Here is a 15,309-nt window from a genome sequence, read left to right as displayed (position 1 = left end):
AGCTGTGTGCCGTAATGAATTCACAGTGGACTCATTTGAAGTAAATGGCTCTCTGACACTGAATTATTACTGGCCTCCTTGAAAACTTGAACATTTCGCTGCTCCTCGCTCCAAATAACTCCATGGAATCATATACAATAAATTTTTAATCGGCCTAATTAATGATGCAAATGAGTTTTGTTGTGTACATGGATCTTTAGTGCTGAGGAGAGAAAGATCTTGATTACAGTATGCCTGTACTGTATGCTTTTTGGACTAGAAAATTTGATTAAACCATAGAGTTTTTAATGCGAATGCTGCACTGCATGAAACTGCAAACAGACCAATGAGATTTCAGATTTGTAGTATTAACTGCAAAAGAGCCACTAATGTAAAAGCTGAAATTTACCTAGTTAATTTAATAAATTAATTTTGGTTATATATCAAATCTAAATACACTTAACATTATTTTGCCCCCTTTTAGAGCTTATAAAAATGGATTGGCTGGGCTTTAGGGCACATTAGTGATTGTTCGGACGGCGGCCCACCATTGTGGGTCAAATTTCAACCCCATAAAGCAATATCTGTGCTCAGCATTTAACCTCGTGGCATAATATGAAGAAACATGCATTGGCATAATTTTGCTAATGAATTCCTCTGCATTGGCCTGTTAGTACAAAAAAGCACAAGATTTTAAATAATACGCAGACAGAAATGAGTCTCAAGTGAGTATGCAACATGCAACCACAAAAGAAACATTTTCTTCGGCTTGTAAGGCTAACCGACAGTTTTGCTACTCTCTGGGGGTTTTATTGTGAGAAAGTGATAAAGCTTTAAAAGCAAGGTTGTGAGCAAAGGTGATAATAATTCCTTTCCAGTCATTAGCTCCTAAATTTTGCCCGAGACCAAGCTGTACCTTCTGGCAAGACCATCAGTTTTAGAGGTTCCTGTAGTTCTGCCTGGTTTTCCCGAAACACAACGGCGGTTCATTAACTCCCAGAGTGCCTTTAGCGAAAGATCCCGCTGGATTGTGTGGACAAATAAACTGTGGAGTCTGGCTGACCTTTACGGTTCTCACATCCATGATCATTTGCTTCATTGAGAAGACAGTCAGTCGAACAAACTGAATTAAGAATCTGAGAAGTTGTTAATAGTGGGCCAAGATCTTTACATGCTCACTCTCTGAAGATTTCAGTAACTTTGAAAGTCCATGTTCTTTAAGAGATCAGGGTTCGACTGTTTTAGGACTGAGCAAGATGATATCCTACAGTTATTTTAGTCCATTGCCACAAATAAATTACAGTACGACAAAAAATGTTCTATGTAAAATTGCATATTATTCTTTCATACCATATAAATGCAATGCTACATGAATCACTGTACCATGATATTAAAATATACCAATTGATATTTAAAATACTATGCAAATACCTTGCTATACCGTAATCGTTCAGTTCCTTAGTACAGTATTTATGGATATATGTCAAAGGTTTTTTAAATGTAACCCTGATCTTGCCATTATATTTCAGATGTTTTTTACATGTAAATTGCCATCTTAAAATACCATATAAATGCCATGCTATTTAAATACATTACTGTATATTAATCATTACCAATTTACCATAGTGTATATCAAAATGCCATGATATTAAAATAGATATACGTAGAAAATACCTTGGAGTACCATGCAAATACCTTCTATATGGTAATCATTCAGTGCCATGGTACAGTATATGTCAAAGTACAATGTTTTTTGTAAATGTAGCCATCGTCATGCAATTAAAAGATAATTACCATATTTTTTTTAATGTAAAATGCCATCTTATTCTTTCACTTTTATTCTTTTTACTTAAAGAACCATAAATACATTATATATGGTAATCATTAAATAGTGTATATCAGACTAACATGGTATTAAAATAGCTATTGATATTTAAAATACCTTGGAGTACCGTACAAGGCCATGCTGTAATCTTTCAGTCCCATGGTACAGTATCGAAGCACCGTGGTGAAATTACCAGCTGATACCATCACTGTACAGGGCATCACCACAGGGTTCTCCGGGATATTTTACTTTACTTTGGAATGAAACTGGAGATTCTCCATATCTGTGTCTTGGAGCTACACAGTGCTGGTTACATAACAGGAAGTGACTTTGGTGTGGTCGTAATGAGTGGGAGAATATCAGCTGCTCGGCCAGCTCAGATCTGGGTGGAGTGAGTGAGGCGTGAGGAAGAGGAAGACTCCACTGCTTAACAAGCCACAGGGGGATAGACGCCAGCCTACAGCTGGCCATTAAGGCAACTTTATTTATTTATTTATGAACATTCATTATTATTTTTAGGGAAAAGATGAAAGAGGGCTAATATTCACACAGTGACTGTAGAGCGCTCGGATAAGAATGTCAGACACGCCACTGCCCACTGCAGCGAGATGCTCTAGCCTACTGTTGAAAAGGCACCTCCAAACAGCAACACGTTGATACGACATCTTAGGAAAGCAGAGCGTTTCTGTCCGTTAATGTCTCGTGCTTAGGGCTGCACATGCGCATTGGCTGGTCTAGCTTTACAAATACGCTTTTTAATGCTATTTGAGCATTAGAAGCAGCATTTATGGGACAATTCATGTCAGATTTTTGTTGCTGATTTGAAATATGTCATTTAATTGTGAGTTCGGCTGGCAGTTTTTGAGATTTCATGTTTCCCCCTTTAAACAAATTAGGACTTGATCTAAGATGCCCGTAGATATTCTATCCCCTAATCCTCACAGAAAACTTTCTGCATTTTTACATTTTCAAAAAACATTATTGAATATGAATAATGAATAAGCTGTTTTCCTCATGGGGACCAACAAAATGTTTATGTAGGCTACACTGTATATACACACACATTAAGATTTGACAAATGAATACAAATAATTTTACAAAAATGTGTTTATTGATGAACACATAAGAACCATGCTCATATAAATATGGTGTCTATCAGACAAAAATAATTAGTTAAATATAATTTTCAGGATTTTAATCACGATTTTGTCTTTTTTCTTTCCAGAATAAAATATCCAAACATCCTGAGAAGCAAAAATAAAACCAGTGTGAGATATTAAAGGGCATATCTTGAATTAGGTAAGAATTGAGTTAAATAAAATTTTCATATCTCACTGGCATTTTTTTTTTTTTTTTTTGCGTTTTAAACATGAATCTAACAACATTTTCTGAGATTTAAGCTTAAAACAAGGGGCAAAAACAAGGTGAGACAAAAAAGTTCGTAAAACGTCCATTTGTGAAAGCAATTTTGCAGCACATAAGTTATACCTAGATTTTTAAAACAGAGTTGTTTAAAATCCTTATAAATCATTTTATAGATTTTAGTGCTGTAGAAATGTGGGGAAAGGTGCAGATAAGTGAAAACTACAACAAGGTCTTAGTAAATTTAATCTGAATTTCTTATTATGAAGTGATATGAATGCCTGCCATATAGTTCCAATCCGTTTCATGACACTTCACTTTATAAATAATGTAATTGAGCAGTTTAAGCAGTTTTCCTCCTGCGGGGAGTTAAAGATCAGTGGTTTAGATTAATTGTTTAACCGCATCATGCTCCGTGAAGCATGATGTGTCACATAAGATGGTCCTCTCTAAACACTTCACATGAAAAAAATCTTTGGTGTAATTGTAAGCAGCTACAAAAACAGGAAGCAAATCTCTCACGGGGTGTGTTGTGCCATATGCTGATGATTTTATAATTCTGGAGAAAACAGGATGTTCAATGGATGATTCAAACAAACCTGCTGTGGAAATGCAAGCATCTGATGCATTAATTGTGCACATGCAAGGATCTACAATGAATCAACACAAAATCTGATCTACTTTGTTCATATGACTTAACAGACACTGGTGGATCTTAACCAACCCCACAACCACACTTATTTTGATCATGTTATCTGTTAAATATGGAAAAATGTGAGCTCATTATGTCAAACATTCACTGTTGGTAAAAATATATACAGTATTCAGTGGGGTCCAAAAGTCTGAGATCACAGAGAAAATGCTTCTGTGTTCCAATAAATAATCCAGTCCAGGTGCAAATATGAAGTCCCTCGAGCTTTCTTTCTTCTGTAATTAAACCTAAAATGAGGATTTTATGCACAAGAGAGAATAAAGCCAGAACACCAGCTTTCTGTGAATTCCAACAGTCTCTAGACGAGGGTCATGTGTCTGTGCTTGCTGGGACCATCTTCAAAAAAGTCATCAAGATTCTGAAAAACCAAAGATTTGTATCATAATATGGATTCTTGACAAATAATCATGCTAGTTAAGTGCATGGAAATGTTGAAGTCAACATGAAAGACACTCACAACCCATTTTACTTCCATAATATGCACCATATATTTTTTTCTCTTGTGAAATATGCCAAAGTGGATTTTAACAGTTACATTTTGATGAAAGATTTGATGACAATTATGCTATTTTAAAGGTAACAAATTTAGTTTTGGAGCTCTCCTTCAACAGGTTTATATGCATCCAAGGTCAAAAAAAAATTCTCATAATATACATTGTACCATCACTTCATTTCTTAGTGTCTTAAACGGTTTAATAAAAGATTCCAACGCATTCTCATCCCAAGGCGTCATATACTGACGTGTCTACATCCGACGCACATGGCACCCTTTAGCGTCAATATAGCGCTATATAGGTTTAGGTCTGGGGTAGTGTTAGGGTTAGACCACTAGGAGGCGCCATATATCTGCGTCTCATATTGCATAAAGGGTGCCATGTGCGTTGGATATCGACGCTTTGGCAAAAGCGTCAGTATATGATGCCTTGGGATGAGAACGGGCTGAAGATTCAGTCTCTCTAAAAACCCTGCCTTTCCAAGAGTCTACTCTGCTCTGATGGCCGCAGTCTGCTATGATTGGTCTACCGCTTACAGCGCGTGTCGAAAACAGCCATTACCATATCTGAATTTCAGCTCCAGATCTTCCGATCTTCTAACGATGGTGTAAGTTTCACCATATCAATTCGATCCCGAGTCCTCCTCAACCTTTTGAAGTGCTTGCAGAGTGGATTCACAGCACAGAAAACAGTGTCTTCTCGACATGTCGACAACATAAACCAAACTCTTCCAGGCCTCAGCTACATTGTTTGAGAGCGGGTGAAAGTAGACGTTCACAGTCAGCCAATGAAGATAGGCTGGCATCATGCAAATTTGTTACAAACCTACGTAGGATTGTGCAGGAAGTAAGACTGGAATTACGGACGACTCGTTTCAGGCAGTTCAGAATCAGTTCTTTCTTTTGAGAGATAATTAATAACTACATTTTTTGTGCATTATGATCCTTGAAACTTTGCAGACCTTTTACATTCACAAACAGCTATATTACATGCACACTACATGAAAGGTAATATCCGAAAAAGCATAATAGGGGCACTAAGCTTTTTCTTTGGAATAATGTTTCTTTGGAATAATAATAATAAACAATAAACCAGATCAGGAATATGTTAAGGAAGTAAATAGGTGAAGTTTTGGTTTCATGTTGACTTTAAGCTTGATCTGAGGCATCACCTGAGGTTTGTTAAAGTTTGTAACCCAGACTCCGCCGTTGGTGTGTCCTGCAGTAAAGAGAAGCAAAGATTTATATTCTATTTAACATGATGGTTTATAGTTCATACTTTCCTGAATCCTCACATTAAAATACCTGACAATGAAATAAAGTAAAATGAGGCTTCTTGTGTGCAGAAACATGTCAGGTTTTTGTAACAGATTTTGAATGCAATAATCACTTATTCATATAGTTTCCATGTGATGTCATACCCTTATTGGACACCCACCTGGAGAGCAAAACACAGGCTTTCCTCCATTGCTAGCCAGTTATCTTTGCAAAGTCAGTATTAAGTACTAATGTAGTAAGTCAAAGATATAAGACCAAATACAATATACATCTTATTAATGATGCATACAATGTACAAGCAAGCAGATGAATCCAGAATATAAATGCAAGCATTTTCCATGGAAAACCATTGTAAATACAATGCTTAACCATTTAGTGCATCATATTCTGGGCTGATCTGCTCGCCTGTATATGCATTATCAATAACGTGTATACTGAATTTGATCTTTTAGCATCACTGTTTTAGTAGGCTACATTAAGGCACTTTAGGTGGTTTTTTTTTACGTTAAATGATTTAGAATGTCCAACTGTTTTAGTTATTTAAAGAAAATAAATTCGATTATATTATATTTTAATTATATTTATTTATTCAAATAAACCAAGCGAAATATGAAGCAATATATATATATATATATATATATATATATATATACACATAGCCTATATACATATATATATATATTATATATATATATATATATAAAATTCAGGTGAAACCTGAATACACCACAAAGACTTTGGTTCAACATAATTTAGGTCAAACCAGAACATGCACATATGGGATGATAGTGTGTGTTTGTTTATGCATACACACCATCATGTCCATCTGTAATATATCCTTGGTTGCCCCGTCCTCGCACATTTTGTGTGGCAGGCGCCCTATTCTGGGACTGGACTTGTGCCCTGAAACAGCAGCTCAGTCCTACAGTTAGCGAGTCACTAACAACAAAAAAGATTTTAAAATTGCTCAATTTCACGTTATTTTGTATTTTCAAATCACTCCTAAATCCGAAAGACACACTGAAGCTCATTTCTCACCTCATGGCCGCCTCTTGGTAGCCTGATTCTGCAGAAAAGAAAAAATAAATGAGTTGATACCAGATAAAGACCAGAATTACATAAACAAGATATGTTGTTTGTCTATGTCACGGTGTGGTGTGGGTTGAAGAAGACTCGAAGTCAAAGGCTCCAATACAAACGATTTACTTAGCTCACAGGTACAAACAGGCAGGCAGGATAACACACAGAGAATACAACTAATAACAAAACAATCAGGTACAGGTAGGCAGACGGGCAAAGGGTACACACACAAAGGTAACATTCACAAGAACCGACAAGGACTGACTGAACAGAGGGAAACTAAGGCCTTGTCCACACGGACACGGGTATTTTTATAACCGGAGTTTTTCCTACAGCGTTTTTTTTTTTTTTAATCCCGTCCACACACGCTCGGTCGGTCTCCGTCTACATGAAAACGCAAAAAAACTCTGTCAAGAGCATGCCACGCCAGCAGGCGGCGATATAAACCTTAACCGTAAATCTGGCTCACTATATAATATGGCTATAGTATGGAAATTGTGGTCCATCCCCACAAACAGTAGCGGAGTGGCAATCGGGAGAGTCGGGAGTTTTCCCGGTGGGCCGGTATTGTTTCGAGGCCGCGAGGGCCGGTCTGATAAAATATATTCATTGCAAATTCGCCATGCGCACTTGGGGCCCAAGCGAGGGGAAGAAAACTTTTTTTTTTAACATTTTCTATAACAGAGCGTATATTTGCACTAAGTGCCTGTCTTTAAAGCAAAAAGACACTCGTTACGAAACAGCTAACGTTACAGTGGCGTAGGTCGTAGGGCGTGAAGTGCTTGAAAGCAGCTTTTGATGCGCTCGACCCGAGTTCGAATCCGCCTTTTGCCGAACTCTCTCTTCTCCCTTTTCCCAACACATATGTAAAGATGTAAAATGTATAACCTAATATTAAGGTCTCTAGCGTTATATTTTGCCAACGCACTAAAATTGAAACCATGATATGGCTTTGTGTCTTTATAAAACAGCACAAGACTTTAAGAATAGGCATCCTGTCTGTGCTGCGTGATTACTTTGCTCACGCGATCAGCATGGTTATCTGGTGTTTTCTCCTAAAAGCTCAAGGGTTTATTTCTTGCAAATGAAGAAATTAGGACAAAAATATTTTAATTGTCCTATATTATAGTGTAATGTAGGCTAAAATATACTTTTGAAATATTCATTTTCATTTATATAGTACATTTATAGGCTAAATGGATTTTACGTCATAGGAATAATTATATAAATCATTATTACATTATAATAATAATTGTTTGGCATCCTAAAACATCATTGATAATGTAATGCAGACTGAGACTCTCATAACTAAAAAGATGCCCTCTTTATTGTCCTGGTACAAATCAATGCTTTTTCTTTGTTCAACGAGCAGTTCATGGGTTGAAGCTCTTAATTTTGATCTCTCAAAGAGCACGAGATTGATGCTTTTAACCTTAAAATGTAAAAAAAAATCTTGCGGGGGAGCATGCCCCCGAACCCCCCTAGAGGCACAGAGGTCCACCCAACATAGTTTTAAAAATTCCTATGGGAAAGAACGACCATTTATGAACTTTACTCCAGCATAGTACAACAAAGTTACTTTTAAATCAGTAAAACTGTAAATGCCGTATTAAAATGTCCCTGGACAAAATATACATTTGGCCTGCCTAAGAGGGGACCTACAAGACATTGTGCCCAGGGGGCTCTTAATCCGGCCCTGCCGGCGACGAGGGCCGGTGGTCTACGAAATTTCCCGGTAGATTTTTTGGTCCCACTCCGCCCCTGCCCACAAATACTCACTTTTCCTAAGGCAGAAGAAAACAATTCCATAGATGATTAGAAACAAAAGAGCAGCAGCACTGAAGGCAACAGTGATAGCGATCAACACTGTCTGGTCTCTTTTAGCTGTTTAAAAAAAAAAGAAATAAATAAGAGAATCAAGAGAATCACGCATCAACCATCATTTTAAAGCGTCAAACAGCACAGCAGAGTTATCATTGCAATTAGCTCCGATTATACTAGAATTTATGATCTAATATATTTGTTGACGACTCGTAAAAAACGTACTGTTCTTATTGACGGCCAGAAAGACAGTGTTGCTTTCCGGTGTGTTCAGGGCAGGTACCGTGACCAGACACTGAACAGTAGAATTTTTGATGGCAGTGACCGTCAACGTGCAGCTGGAGTTAAACAGACTTCCCTGTGGCACAGAGCTTCTGTTGCAGGATTTTTCCACTCCATTAACTGACCAGGACATGCTGGGCTCAGGAAACCAGCCCACGGCCTGGCACTGGAACTCCGTCTGGGCTCCTTCCGTTTTAGTCTGATTTCCACCTACGATCTCGACGCTGCCACGTTCTGGAGAAGAACAGAGGAGAATTATCTCTTCAAACACACACTCTGCCCTAATCACTATGGATTTGTGAGTTTGCTTTAGTGACGGTTCAGCATGTCTTGAAACATGGTCCACTTTAAATTAAGAAGTAGATTATTATTGATTATCTGCACTTTGAGATGTAATCGGATAATTTCCCACGGGACAGCAGGACAGGTGAAAGTAGTGACTCACAGGTGTAGCTGATAACATCTGTTTTGTTTTGCCTTGTGCTGCACTTTGTACTTTCTTTGGTCCACTATAAAAGCACTGACAGATCTTGTAAGGCAAAACATTCACTTATAATAATGCATTCAAGAATGAAGAAGTTAAATGTACGTGATGGACAAACTCAAAATGTCCCAATTTTCTATTTTCAAGTTAAAATGTCTGATTCGGAAGACTCTGAGGCCTACATGGAAAAATAACAACATCAAACTTCTTTTGAGATTTTTTTATGATGAAATCTTACGATTTGAATAAAACATTGATCTGACAGTGACAAGAACATGCTAAAAAGGAAAAAAAGAGCTAAATTAACTTAAAAAAGAATGAACAAGAAACAAAGGGTTCCTCAAACGGGTCGTTTATTTTGCAGTTGAGGAACATTTTATTGCTCAAAGGTTACTCTTTCATGGCTTAGGAGACTTATTGGAGTTCTTAGTTTTGTTTTGTTATATGAATCAGTGTAAGGACCCAACTAACAAAAATATGTTCTAAGAACATTTTGCTGACTTTCCCATTAAGTTATGAAAAAACTTTATTTCTGATTGTTCTCTGAACATTTAAAATGTCCAGTACAATTAAATGTTTTATCTTTGTTATACAAACAATAAGGGAACATTCTATTTTATAATTATTTTTTTAAGTTAACCGGACATCAAACTAAAACTTTTCAGGAAAAAAGTTCCATGAACAATTTATAAATAACGTTTTTGTGCTAATGTTTCAAGAACATTATTATTCTGGGGTACTTCATTTTAGACTCACACTCAGGACCTTCGGGTCAAAAATGACCTGGAGGGCGGCATTAAGATACATTTTATTTAAGTAAAATCAATGAAATATATTTTTGTTCAATAATATTTTTTCTTTTCTTTTTTGGTGTTTTGAGATAATTTTATGATTTATAATTAATATTTATGCATTAATTAAGACCCATTTTTCCCATTGAATCTAATAGAAAATTTATATATATATATATAATAAAAAAAAAAAAATTATTAAAGCTGTATTTCATTTTAGAGTCAAGTCTAGGCCTCATGAAAGCAATTTTTGAAATGAGATCGGAGCCATCTGGTGGACACACTGAGCATTTTTATCACGCAATAGCACATTTTTACCACTAGTGGATTTACAGCTCTCTGTAGAAACCTATGGTAGAAACACTTTAGTGATTTTTTCACAGATTGTTTAATTTTTTTCAGGTTGTTGATTTGAATATATAATAACAGATTCTCAAAGACTATTTTTGTCATTTAAAAAATAAAATAAAAATTTTGGTTGGTTTAAATGGTAATTTGAAGTGGCAGTTTTCACTTTATAATACAGTCAAACCTGAATATTGCATTATAAAGAGAACAAATGGAAAACATTTTGTCACCCATTGTTTTAAGAGATTCACCCCTTCACTGTTGCGTGCTTTTTTTCTGCATCCTGGCTGTTTTGTAGATTGTATGCACAAAAAAACTCTGTATTTTCAAATTTTTGCCAATTTCCCAATCATTTCCTATGGGGGTCATTTTTGACCCGAAGGTCCTGAGTGTGAATATTTTTTTTACGACCACTTAGACTTTTCAAATCCTGTCCCCAATTTTTTTGGTTGTTTATATACCAAGTACCAAAAAAGTCACCAAGTTTTGGACCATTCCGATGAAGCTACAATTTTTAACATTTTTAAAAAAAAAAAACGCTTCGGGACATTTTTGTCCCGAAGTACCCCAGAGGGTTAAACACCAGATAACTTTGAATGAACATATTAACTTTACTGCAAGGACGTTCCTTCAAACCTTGACTTGAAAACGTTTCATGGTTAGCTGGCGAGAAATAGAAATAGAAAGAAATGAATATACTAGTGTAAGTTATTTTTGGTCACATTAGGGTCCAATTCACTATTAACTAACTATTAACTATGACTTTTGCCTCAGTAAACTCCTAATTACTGCTTATTAATAGTTAGTAAGGTAGTTGTTACATTTAGGCATTGGGGATTATTAGGAATGCATCATGCAGAATAATTACTAATAAACAGCCAATATCCTAGTAATATGCATGCTGATAAGCAACCAGTTAATAGTGAGAATTGGACCCTAAACTAAAGTGTTAACTTATTTTTCCATGTGTATAGACTAAAGTAATATTAAAATATAAAATAATATATTATAAATGTAATAATGAATATCATTTGGATTAGGAGAAAAATGGTGAGAATATTTGAGTTTCTATTGCGATCGTTTTATTTAATGTTTATTTGACAGGGACAAATGCATAAAACATTGCTTTATAAAGAATACAAAGTATGCCATGCATACAGGTTTCTAGCCATGACTAATTTGCAACCCCTGTCCCTGGTTATATAGGCTTATAAAATTAAAACAGAAATTACAGAGTATTGAGTTTAAAATTTATAGCTATTAAAATACATACAATAAATACAACTTTGACTTTGTCTTGGCAAATCTGAGAACAGTTTGGGACCTTGTTGAAATATTAAGTGAAATTCCTAAGTCTCAGTTTGGTCATTGTTGTTTAGGAGAAACAATTACTCCTGTTATTTGGTTGATAGATGCGTTTTGGTCCACAAGGGTTAATTAAGTGCTGATGAGGGCAATAGTTAGCGAAGATATATTTAAGGAGACTCTCTGGGAATGTTCATGCTGCATTTTACGCTCTGTCATGCATTAAATAGCTGAGTAATGCTTAAAGGTTGTAAAAAAGATCAGCATAGGGCTGGAACTCAGGCTCAAAGACAAAGCTTTAAGCAAGAAGGTATGCGCTGTTGTGGAGTATAATTTAACATTCAAACCATGAAAAAAAAATATTAAGGCTGCAGCCTTGCATTTGAGAAGCAGTAGTACTTAGTTTGAACACAGAGAGTTTTAATAAACTGACTCCTATCAAATCTGTAAAGCCAAATGCAATCTGTGCAAAATGCAACCCAAGAATAAACAATATCACAGTGGAAATAAGAGTAAAATAACACTCATTTAAAATCTTAAGAGAGATCAAATCATGCATTTGTGTTTGTCTGCTTTAAAATGTTTACTTGGATCCTTGTTTAATGTTCTTAAAAAGACTGGAAAGGCCTGGATCATACAGACATTCAAAAAAGATTCAGCTGTACCCATGTAAATAACTACTTGTGTGATGCAAAGCTGAATTTTCAGCATCATTTCTCCAGTCTTCAGTGTCACATGATCCTTCAGAAATCATTCTAATATGATTTTGTTTTTATTATCAACAGTTGAAAACAGTTGTGCTACAACTAGAAACCTAGGTACATTTTTCAGGATTCTTTGATGAATAGAAAGTTAATTTTATTTGTTATAGGTTTATAAGTTTTAATTTCTGTTTATTATATATATATAACACTTGCTCTCATCTCATGCTCTCATATTTCACTCTCTGTCATATCTGTAAACATTTTCTAGTCTCCAAACAAACTCCATACGTCATTTGTATCATAGTGGCATGATCAGGTGAAACGATTCACAATAGCTCACCTTGCACAGACAGTGTGGCCAACTGACGCTCTCCACCCATTCCCTGACAACCGACTTCAGTATCGCTTCTCTGCACGTTGCTAATTATAAACTCCCATTTGTAATTTCCAGGCGTGGTGAAATTTGTGACAGAGAAGCGGTCTGCGGTGATCAGCACTCCAGATGCTTCTATAATGGTGACAACCAAGAATCTGTTGAATGTCCAGGTCATGGCAGATGGGGTCAGAGTTGTGCTGCAGTTGAACCGAGCCTTGGAACCACGAAGCGCCACTGCACTTAGAGGCTGGAGCTGCATCTCAGCAGACACTCCTGCTGGGAATATGACAAATCAAATGATTCAAAACACTTCCAAAGAGGTGGTGGTGGTGGTGGGTTCTTATCATAAATCATTTGTTCTAGTAAATAAACATTATATGTAATTATACTCTAGACCTTCTTATGGTTTTCCCTTTTGAAATGAAACAAAAGTGCATTAATAAAGAGCTGGGCTAGTTGTCATCATGGCTATATCAGTAAAAATTGTCAAATGTCCAAAATTAATTACACATATTTGTGGAGTTTGAGTGTGTTAAAATTGCACAAATGTTTTTTTCTTTCTTTTTTCTAGCAATTAGTTTTTGTGAAATTGGACTTTCGAACTAAAATTTGTCATCATCTTTTTGTAATTTTCTTAAATGACAGGTTTAAGAAACCATTTTAACTTAACATTTTAAGTTAAAATGTTTTCAATTTACACAATTTAATAATTACAATTTAAAAAAAATAATAAATGTAGCTTTTTAATGACAGTTTCATATAGTGTGATCAAATCAAATATAGACCTGCCCTAAGAAATATAGACTAGAATAAAATGTGAAAACTTGCCCCGCGGTCTGCATTCCCATCAATCCCATGACCAGTACTTTGTAAGATTGCACTAATTTCAATGACTTTTCAAAGTCTGTAAATCACAATTACAAATGAAACTGTATTAAAAGTGTTCCACACTTTGAAAATATTTTTCTTAATCATACATCCATCCATTCATCCATTCTCCAAACCAGTTAACCTCTGTAGGGATGTGGGTTTTCTTCATCAGTAAGAAGCAAAATTGTGTAACATAACAAGACTTGTTTTCAAATAATATCATTTTAGAATACATTTTGTGTGGTTTACACTTTAAAAAGAAAATTAATTTACTAGTGAGTGAAAAAAAAAACAAGCAAATGTATCTTGTTTTAAAGAAAATATATTTTTACTGGAAAAAAGGACAAAGATATTGATTAAGAAATGTATTTATTTCAATGCATGACTGTGGCTGAATATGAAAACTCACCCATGGTGATCAGAAGAAAAAGACCCAGTCTAAAAACATCCATATTTCCTTAGTAATCGTCACACCAGCATCCTAAACTAAATGCACATGATTGTAAACAGGCAGGCCAACTGTTGGGACACAACCCTGAAATGATTAGTACATTCATTTGATTGCATTCAAGCGTATAGGTGTGTCTCTTTGTCATGAACATTGTGTCCAAATATCTTTCAAATTTGTCACAGGTTTCCAGATATTCCAGTCATTCAAACTATTAAGCTTTTCTGCTCAAAACATTACTAATATGCTTTTCTATCTTTATTAACTTATATATCACAATATACATCATAAAATAAGTATTCCCTTAATACATACATACATATTTATGTGCTATTGCACATGAGTACATTTTGTCTTACTACATTATTTTTTCACGGCCTAGAACAGGTATGACAGATTTCAGATTTTAAACCACATGCTCCTTTCACTGAACCTAAAAGTTATTCTAAGAACTTCAATATCTTGAACAACAACAACAACATACCTCAAAAAGATTCCATGGAATGAATCAGGGATTAATCCAGTTAAATTGAGAAACGGTCCTTCGTAAGATCACCTGTCGGCCTACAGAGGGGCCAAAGTCCAGCCCGTCGTGTTATTAAAGCCTACATCTCCATGCAGGCGAAACCCAACAAGCCTGTCTGCTTTGCATATGTCTGCAGATCTCGTGAGGATTTGAAGTCACGTTGATATGTCAAAGAAGGTGGTCTGTCTACCAGAAAGATTACCTTTGGGGTGCATGAGCCCAAGACTCATCTGTTTGGGTTCATGCAAGGCTGTGTTTGAACGCAGTTGATTAAAATCCTCTGAAACAGACACACCCAGTTTCACTGAAGAAAAAAAAAACGAGTTTACAGTGTCAACAACAGCAGTCGTCCCTGCAGCTCAGCAGATTTATATATCAAATCTTCATCACTGTCTGTGCAAAGCCACTTCTACAGGTGATGTTCACTATACCTAAAGACAAAAAAGACATTGAGAAAACCAGGAAGTCTCAGGGTATTGAGCAATTATGTTTGTTTAGTTACCTGGGCATCAGCTGCTTGTATAGTACAGAGAAGAACTTATGCAAACAGATAACAATGACGTAGTCAGGCATGACACACAAAATATGTTCATACATACAACTATATGCCCTGTGGCTCTTGCAT

General features: G+C 35.8%; 1 protein-coding gene across 1 annotated transcript; it reads right to left on the bottom strand.

Moving 5' to 3' along the window:
• Positions 1-3,830: 3,830 nt before the first annotated feature.
• Positions 3,831-14,123, bottom strand: igsf5a (immunoglobulin superfamily, member 5a). Its single transcript, XM_056244573.1, has 8 exons — positions 14,120-14,123; positions 12,805-13,113; positions 8,776-9,066; positions 8,509-8,613; positions 6,688-6,715; positions 6,464-6,552; positions 5,544-5,590; positions 3,831-4,236 (listed from the first exon to the last, which is right to left on the bottom strand). Exons 1-8 carry the CDS (start codon positions 14,121-14,123, stop codon positions 4,177-4,179), a joined length of 933 nt encoding a protein of 310 aa, XP_056100548.1. The 3' UTR covers positions 3,831-4,176.
• Between the last annotated feature and the right edge of the window lie 1,186 nt (positions 14,124-15,309).

This window comes from Rhinichthys klamathensis, unplaced genomic scaffold (genome assembly GCF_029890125.1).
Source record: "Rhinichthys klamathensis goyatoka isolate OS25496 unplaced genomic scaffold, OSU_Roscu_1.1 h1tg000027l_1, whole genome shotgun sequence".
Taxonomy (NCBI): Eukaryota; Metazoa; Chordata; class Actinopteri; order Cypriniformes; family Leuciscidae; genus Rhinichthys; species Rhinichthys klamathensis.
The sequence above is the reverse complement of the archived record's forward strand: the minus strand, read 5'-3'. Positions and strand labels throughout refer to the sequence as shown.

Bases quoted from the DNA above. Each gene is read 5' to 3' on its own strand.
- igsf5a (XM_056244573.1), bottom strand. The intron at 6,716-8,508 runs GTGAGTATTTGT...TCTTTTCTGCAG, and splicing joins TTTCTTCTGCCTTAGGAAAA to AATCAGGCTACCAAGAGGCG. The intron at 6,553-6,687 runs GTGAGAAATGAG...CTGCTGTTTCAG, and splicing joins TACCAAGAGGCGGCCATGAG to GGCACAAGTCCAGTCCCAGA.